The sequence below is a fragment of the Podarcis melisellensis genome, assembly GCF_964234715.1.
Source record: "Podarcis melisellensis genome assembly, chromosome: 2".
NCBI lineage: Eukaryota > Metazoa > Chordata > Lepidosauria > Squamata > Lacertidae > Podarcis > Podarcis melisellensis.
The window spans coordinates 103,833,591-103,842,577 of NC_138529.1; the positions used below are offsets into that span (position 1 = coordinate 103,833,591).

Sequence of the window (8,987 nt, forward strand, 5' to 3'; positions counted from 1 at the left end):
TCAGATTGTTGGTTCAGCAAATCCTTACCATTAAATTTTTACCTGTTTCTAACCCTTTTTTTCATATTCTCTTAAAGCATTACAGCTGGAAACCACTTAATTTCTATCCAACATCATTCTAACATTCATTAATTTTACAATATTTCTGTAGGTAGTCTTTAAATTTCTTCCAATCTTCTTCCGCCGACTCTTCTCCCTGGTCCCGGATTCTGCCAGTCATTTCTGCCAACGTTTTGTGAATCTAAGCTTGGCTTCACTGAGGGGCAGTATTTCAATATGAGTAGGAAAAGGCGAATACCCCTAAACATTTTTTTAAGGAAAAAAGAGCACTGTTTATGGGGCTTGAACCTGCAACCTTGGCATTATCAGCACCACGCTCTAACCAACTGAACTATCCAAGGTGGTTATTGTCTGTGCAGCAATTGCTATTGTTAACATCGATACCAACTTTCTTGTTCCTCCTCTTTGACTTCTGTATAACTGCGCAATATTTCAAAATAACAACAACAGCAACAGAGACTGCTGTAGACAAAGTCTCCTTACTGGCTCACCTTCAGTGTTGCCATGATGTCTTCTGCGCTCTGGGCTGGTCCTGTCAGCTCCCTCGTCTTGTTTTGAACCCAAGGCAGGTGATTCTACAAGGAAATAAAATGACTGTGTACCCCAAATAATAACAATAATACTAATAATGAAGCTCAGGACAGTGCAGTGCAGCAATTGTCCACCAATTGTACTTTTCTCCACTTATTTGTCTGTTTTGTAACACAAGAAAAAATATTTAATTGAAAACTTTTTTTTTTAATGAGAGGATTGGATAAATTCACGGAGGAAATTTGATGGCTGGGCTCTATCTACATCCACAGATGGAGACAGCAACGCTTCTGAATATGTTTCCGAGCACGATTCAAAGTGTTGGTGTTGACCTTTAAAGCGCTAAATGGCCTCGGCCCAGTATACCTGAAAAAGCATCTCCACCCCCATCATTCTGCCTAGACACTGAGGTCCAGCGCTGAGGGCCTTCTGGTGGTTCCCTCATTGTGAGAAGCAAAGCTACAGGGAACCAGGCAGAGGGCCTTCTCGGCAGTGGCGCCCATCCTGTGGAACACCCTTCCTTCAGATGTCAAAGAGAAAAACAACTACCAGACATTTAGAAGACATCTGAAGGCAGCTCTGTTTAGGGAAGCTTTTAATGTGTGACATTTTAATATATTTTTAATCTTTGTTGGAAGCCACCCAGAGTGGCTAGGGAAACCCAGCCAGATGGGTGGGGTACAAATAAATAATAATAATAATAATAATAATAATAATAATAATAATAATAATGAATACCAGTTGCTGGAAGCCACAGGAGAGGAGAGAGGTCTTGTGTTCAAATCCTGCTTGCTGCTTTCCCAGCAGGCTTCTGGCTGGCCACTGTGAGAACAGGACGCTGGTCTAGATGGACCTTGGGCCTGATCCAGCGGGCTCTTTTTTATGTTCTTATGACAGAGCCTGGGACTTTCAGAGTACATGTCCTCCTGTTGAATTCTGGCCTTTCTCCCTTCTATATGGTTTGGTCCCTCGTGGGGCACTTCTAGGGACTGAACTCTACGACCTCCCAAACCCAATGTGAGAATCACGCCCTGCTAGCACTAGACAAACAAGCCTGCCCTGAAGAGGCAGAGGGGGGCATGATCCAGCTAGGACTGAAAGCCAAGGTACAAGGCCGACTGCAGCAACAGCAGCAGGACAGGGTCAACGTTCAGGTACAGAGCCCTGAGCCATCTTTCTCACCCAGCAGGCCAAGGCGTAGGATCACCTGCACACAGGGAATGCAGTCTCGCTGCCTCCGACACCGAAGTCCGTTCCTCGTCTCCATCTGGGTCAGCACCAGGACTGGGTCTTGCACTGGGGTTGGCAGGGCATCTCCAGGGATGCACAGCACACCTTTTTCTGAAAGTAGGCGAAAGAAAGAAAGAAAGAAAGAAAGAAAGAAAGAAAGAAAGAAAGAAAGAAAGAAAGAAATTACCCTGTGAAAGAAGGGCCCCATTCAGCAGAATGTGTACCAGCACCCCCAAGCACAGCATTTCGAAGGAACACTCACTACCGTCAAAAGAGCCCTGAAGCAAAATTCACAGAGCCTTCCATCCCTAGAACATAGCCTGAAGCTTTTGTGGATGAGAGGAAGCTTGTGTTGAATCCAGAGGCCACAAGACTAAGGCAGCCTAAAGTTGGTTTTCTTGGGTGATGTCCATCCCCACCCGAAACTCTCCCTTCTTTCCCAGGAAGACTGCAGTAGAAATATTTGGCACGTTTTGGGTCGTGCAATGTGAATTGTGGCCAAATGATGGCAAGAATGCTTTTAAACAAACAAACCCTGTAGCAAAATAATCCCACGCATCGGGCTTTAGGACAAGTCAAGTCAATGGCAGTCTTCACACTTGGACTTAGTCATGCTTACCTTTCCTCCACTCTTTCCAGGCCGTGCTTTAAAGCTACATGTCTGAGCACACTTCCCCCCCCCCCTCTGGAGATTTCCCCACGAAAACCCGCTCTTTAAAGCACAATCGGAGCATACGGCAATCCTCGGAAAACCTAAGTTCTCTAAGCGATTTAGCACTAAAGATTAAAAAATTGCTCCGACACAGAGCCTTCACGTGTGGATCTGTGTCTGGGCAAAAGGTAGGTGTTGATAAGCCCATAGATTTATCAAGATAAAGAACAGGGATGAGAATTATTAATTTTTTTGGTACACTTACCCAATAGCTGGCAGCCAAGACCCTATAGAAGGACACAAAAGGGACAGTTTCAAGAGCTAGTAAAGAGACTATCGCAAGTTGAGCTCCTTTTCTCCCACCCTACAACACACCCTGCCAGGCTGAGTCTAAAACAACATGCCTTCCAACTGTTATTTCATTGTGAGGACCAATTTCTTGGGTCTACGAAAGCTGTTCCCAACGCAGGACATATTGGCTTAATAAGGTGGGGAACCTGTAGCCCTCCAGGAATTCAGGAATTGTTGGACTACAACTCACCTGTTTGTACTGCCTGTTTTAAACAGTATTGTTTTGCTTTTCCCTTACTGTAAGCTACTCTGGGTATTCTGCTATATCTTTTGCTCTGAGAAGTCAAACAGGAACCTCCTTTCCACCTGCACATAGTCCATATAGTCCACTTGCATATAGTCCATAATATAGGACTATATTATTATAGGTTTGCAGGGAAATCAGTCTGGGTGATGATATCTGTGGATCTCTTCCAAACCTGTGATTCTGTGAGGTTAGAATCTACAAAAGGAGAACTGGTAAACTGGTCCAACCAGCTCCTTTGTTAAGGTAATGACTTTGGCCAGACTCACCAACATCTTAAAGAGTTACCTAAGAATAAATACGTTGCCATAGTGACAACTGAAGTTACTTCCGGGAAAGCATCCCTACCAGCCGTTCCCTACCAGCGACACCAGGCTGCCTGCAACATCACCACACACCTAGTTTTGGTGTGTGAGTTTTGGCTGATGCTAGAAGGAGGAGGCAGGGAGACCTGTCTTGCTCTGTGCTGGACCCAAAGCTATGGTTCGAAGATCTCCCTGGGAACCTAATGAGGAGGCAAGGTCTGCTGAAATGTTAATGCTACAAGCCTCTCCGCGCTATGTTCAGGTTGTATATATGTGTAAAGAAAACCACATTTCGTAAAGACACCAGAGTCTCCATTGACCCAAAAACTGAACTCTGGATAGGCGTAGGCCTCCCTAACGAACTTCATTAATAAAGATTATCGTATCGTATCGTATCATATCGTATCGTATCGTAAGTGTGCATTCAGAGCCCACCCTATTCCTGCTGCTGTAATCTGTTTTGGACTGTTTCTAATGCTGCATTTTGTGTTGCTGCCCTGGGACCTGGTGGTGAAGGATGTGTAATAATAATAATAATAATAATAATAATAATAATAATAATAATGTGCTTTCTATATTGTTGTTGGCATCTGTCTGTCTTGAGAGACAATGGAGTGTACCCCCGGGAACTCTTTTTCTACATACATCCTTCCTCTGCTGCCATTGCCACGATCAAAAGTTAGACTGTATGTTTCATGGGGGCAGCAACCTGTTATGTTTTTTCCATTGGAATCATACATGTATATAGATATTGTTGGGTGCACCCCATTTTCTTATTAATGAAGTTCGTTAGTTTCAATTTCAACGAAATTGAAATATCTACATCAGTCATTCAACCAACCAGCCTGCTATCCCAGCTATCCCAGCCTGGTTAACCCCCTAAAAACTCTGTACCCCATAATTAAATACAATATACTCCCACAGAGACTACCTTACACTGCGTTTAAAACCAAAATTGCATTTGGATAAAAACTGTTTCTCAGGCGGCTAGTCCTAGTCTTTATAACCCTGTACCTTCTTCCAGAAGGTAGAAGCTGAAAGAGATAATTTCTGGGGTGCGTATTATCCTGCACTATCTCTGCAGCTTTCTTATGACACCTGGAAGCATAGATTTGATCCAGAGTGGGAAAGTGCACCCAATTATTCTCTCCGCAGTCTTTACAACCCTGGACAGCATTGTTTTTCCCTGACTGTGCAGCTCCCAAACCACACACACAGACCATAAGTTAATACACTCTCAACAGTACAATGGTAAAATGCCCTCAACAGGTCCTGTGAGAGATTACTTTTCCAGAGGATTCTCAGAAAAGATAACCTCTGCTGTGCTCTCTTCATCAGGTCTTTACTGTTTTCTCCCCAGGATAGGTCATCTCTCAACTCCATTCCCAGAAATCGAAACACCAAGACACCTCAGGTGTCAAAGGCCAGGGTAAAGAGCTGTGTCTACTTTCTGGAAATGTTTCTGGAGGTTGGAGCAGAACCACTGAGGTTCATTTCCATCAACCCTCACCTCCTTGAGCTGTTCTAGAAGGAATTTAGTAGAAACACCATCAGACCAGATTGGCTGGCTGGCACCCCCATATTCTGAGCCACAGTGGGGCAAAGCAGAAGGGGCAGGGGCTTTGATGTAACTAGCCCTATTCGTTACCTCAGTAGACCTTTGTCGTTCCCCCCCCCACCTACCATCACATACCCCCCAACATGTCCTGGCTAAAAACTGAGTCGGACATCTTCCGGGCCACAATATCTCACATGTTTTGGCTCCCTGCTCTCACGTGAGGTCCCCCAAAATAGGATGTCCTGTTTTTATAAGGACAGTTGAGGGATATGCTATCACAGCGATGGCAGCCCCATTCTTCTCCTCCCACTGTCCTTGACACGTTTATCCCCTTGTTTCAAAATAATTTTTTACTAAAGATTTTCTTGAATTACAAAAGAACGTGCAATTAACCCCACTCGAATCACAGTGGCAGAACACAGACAAAAAAAGGCAGATCGAACCACCTCAGCCAGAAAGTACCCAAAGTGGTTGCAAACACTTTCCCCTGTCTCTCACTCAGGGAGAGCAACAGTACTACTACTAAGTGGCAGTATCTGTGTGGTGGACTTTTCAACTTTTGCAATGTCCTGGTGAGGGACGTCGCCATCTTGGCTTGGCACAAAAGCTTGTGGCCTTGTTTCCTGAGCCTTGACAACTGCAGTCACCTGAGTAGGTGACTCTTCTCATGGCAGGTGAACAGGTGACAACAAAAGAGCGGCCTGCTTAGTTCTTACGATGCCAGGCTTGCTGTTAAAGGCCACAGAAGCAGAGCCAGGAAAGGAGGGGGAAGCACTGCAGTGCCATAGCCTCGGTACACAGGTGCCGAAACCTTTTGTTCCTGCCATGCTGTCTCCATGGCCACAAGCTCGAGGAGGCCTCAGCCGCCGGGCTGTGGCAATTGCTGAGTAAACAGCAACCTAAGAGGCCTTGTCACAGTACCAGGTAGAGCAGGTAGTTCCTCCTCAGTCTCTCCTAGCAACCACAGTGCTCCTTCCACAAGGCAGTCACTAAAATTGGGCAGAGAGGCCATGATGGGCAGGGGAGAGGAAGCCTCAGGACTGAAAGGATCAAAGGCAGTGCCATAACGGGGCAGGGGAGATGGAGAGAATTGTCCGTCTCCCCAAGGCCCATCCAGCATGTTCATGGCGCAAAGAGCTCAATATTAACAGGGATGCATACACAGAATCCTGGGAGCTGTAGCTGACTGCTCATAATTCCAGGCATCCTTAACAAACTACAGTTCCCAGGATTTTTGGTGTGTGTGCTATAAATGTATGGTGTGCACACAGCCCCAGCTTAAATGTGACATCAGGCATGTTTTTAAAGAACCCCACCCCATTTAAAAAAGGTTGTGGGATTTTGTTACAGCTGAGAGAACTATACAGTGGTACCTCAGGTTACATAGGCTTCGGGTTACATACGCTTCAGGTTACAGACTCCGCTAACCCAGAAATAGTGCTTCAGGTTAAGAACTTTGCTTCAGGATGAGAACAGAAATCGTGCTTCGGTGGCGCGGCAGCAGCAGGAGGCCCCATTAGCTAAAGTGGTGCTTCAGGTTAAGAACAGTTTCAGGTTAAGTACGGACCTTCGGAACGAATTAAGTACTTAACCCGAGGTACCACTGTATTGGGCCTCAGCGCCTAGGGCTTGCCGATCGAAAAGTCGGCGGTTCGAATCCCTGCGGCGGGGTGCGCTCCCGTTGCTCGGTCCCAGCGCCTGCCAACCTAGCAGTTCGAAAGCACTCTCGGGTGCAAGTAGATAAATAGGGACCGCTTACCAGCGGGAAGGTAAACGGCGTTTCCGTGTGCAGCTCTGGCTCGCCAGAGCAGCGATGTCACGCTGGCCACGTGACCCGGAAATGTCTTCGGACAGCGCTGGCCCCTGGCCTCTTGAGTGAGATGGGCGCACAACCCCAGAGTCTGGCAAGACTGGCCCGTACGGGCAGGGGTACCTTTACCTTTACCTTTACCACTGTATAAGGGCTTGCACATCATTGCTTCAGGATGAGAACAGAAATCGTGCTTCGGTGGCGCGGCAGCAGCAGCAGGCCCCATTAGCTAAAGTGGTGCTTCAGGTTAAGAACAGTTTCAGGTTAAGTACGGACCTTCGGAACAAATTAGGTTCTTAATCCAAGGTACCACTGTAGAGGGTGGCAGCGGCAGGAAGCATGGCAGTTTGGCTTGGGACCTGAGGTGGAAAAATGCCATAGCTATCAACTTTTCCCTTTTCTTGCGAGGAACCCTATTCGGAATAAGGGGATTTCCCTTTAAAAAAGGGGAAAGTTGACAGCTATGAAAAACGCTCCAAACTGGGACTCTCGTTATTTTGCTTTCGAGGGAACCAGCTGATTTGTGCCAGCACACAAGAGCCAAAAGCCAGAGCGCTGGACCAAAAAAAACGGGATGTTCCAGGATCCAGTCAGAAGCAGGGAATGGCTTCTAGAATTCCAGGATGTCCCGCTTAGATCAGGGCGGTTGAGCAGTATGAGAGAGGTGTAAGTAAACCGCCTGTGAGTGTAGTCTTCCTCAAGACCCTTTCTTCGAAGAGGTCTGGACACGCATGCCTTCTCTGGGAATACAGCCTATGCCACAAACGAAACCACTTCCCCCATTTGAACAACCACAATAGCTCATTTAGAACAAATTGAACTTCCAAGCACATTGTGTGGTGTGTGGCATGGCCCTGTCAATGATGCCAGCCAGCCAGCCGTGCCCTTCTTCTGGATACTCCGTTCGCTGACCCTCCCTCCCCGACCCCAATTCTTCAGAAGGCTTGTACCTACCTGAGAGCAGTGGACAGACTCCAGGATATTTGCAGGCTGAAGGCAGGCAGAAGGCAGACGCACTAGGACAAGTGGCAGGACCCAAAGCCACATCTCCGCCATCCGTCGTGCCCCACAAGTCATTGTGGGGGTGACGATGGCGCTGCTCCTTTCATCGCAGAATCTGCCTTTGCACAGGACGAATTAGACCGTGCCTGAATAGCACAGTTGGCACGCAGCTTGATAAATATTTCTTCGTTTCCACCTCCTGGGAGTTGGTTTCTTTCCAGCGTTTTATGTCTAAGGAGCTGGCGCAGGTGCCGGCAAACAGGTCCTACGCCAGGGCAAAAGATCCAAGCTGAAAGATTGGGAAAGCTTTCCTGTCTGAAAGAAGACTTGAGGATCCAAGGAACTGACGCACCTCAATCTTCACGGCAACTCGTTTGACAGGGCCCAGCTTAGTCAATCTCACTCCCTTTTTGCTACTACCAGAGAAATTGCGTCAAAGAGGAGTAAAGGTGGAGAGGGCGTTGCAGAAACTGGAAGTGAGGGCGAAGGACAGGATAGCCTGGGCACAGTGCCAGCAGCCTGGTTTAAGAGAAGCCCCAAAGGGTAGAAGGATTAAATGCAGGAAGAAGTATTCATAGCCAAGTTCAGAGCTGTCAGATTTCCTGAATGGCAGCACAGCAAACCTGATTTGTTTATTTTTTTTTTAGCAGAGGTTTTCCGTCAAAGCTGGCATAGGAACTTGTTGGGTCTAACATAATTTTTAGAATCAGGTAGGTAGCCGTGTTGGTCTGACGCAGACGGAATAAATTTAAAAAATAAAAAAATTGTCCAGTAGCACCTAAGAGACCAACTAAGTTTGTTCTGGGTGTAAGCTTTCGTGTGCATGCACGCTTCTTCAGATACCTCATTTTTTATTTTATTTTTTAGAAGGGCATGTCATTTTGCTGGCTTGCATTTTCCCAGCGTACTATGTATGCTATGATGGAGTTTACAAACTCCAAGTTTCAAGCAAAACATTTTCAAAGTTACAAATCTCCTTTTTCCCTCCCCCTGCCCACTTTTACTGTAGAGAAAGGGGAGCCCAATCTCTTTTCCAAGGTACAAGAGCAAGTATACACACACATTTTCCTGTTACTATTTGGAGAAAGACTGTTCTTTTTACAGCCTCTTTCAAACAACAAACATCAGCACACCTCACCTCACCTCTCCCGCTTTTCTCAATATCTGCCATGTTTTTGGGTGGATCAGGCCCAGCAAGCCTCCCTCACACAAAGATTTTGAAGCAAGCTTGCATTTAAACTACA

The 8,987-nt window shown here is 46.4% G+C and overlaps 1 protein-coding gene across 2 annotated transcripts in view; it reads right to left on the reverse strand.

The window, feature by feature from the left end:
• Positions 1-8,265, reverse strand: part of IL17RC (interleukin 17 receptor C) — a 40,955-nt gene extending 32,690 nt beyond the window's left edge. Inside the window, exons 1-4 of one of the 2 annotated variants that reach the window (XM_081901788.1) lie at positions 7,696-8,265; positions 2,739-2,760; positions 1,774-1,932; positions 552-635 (exon numbers count right to left, since the gene is read on the reverse strand). In XM_081901788.1, coding sequence (XP_081757914.1) covers positions 552-635; positions 1,774-1,932; positions 2,739-2,760; positions 7,696-7,818 — 388 coding nt within the window. In that variant the 5' untranslated portion in view covers positions 7,819-8,265. Of the gene's footprint in view, positions 1-551; positions 636-1,773; positions 1,933-2,738; positions 2,761-7,695 lie in introns of those variants that run through there. The other variant, XM_081901789.1, reaches the window with a different exon arrangement.
• Between the last annotated feature and the right edge of the window lie 722 nt (positions 8,266-8,987).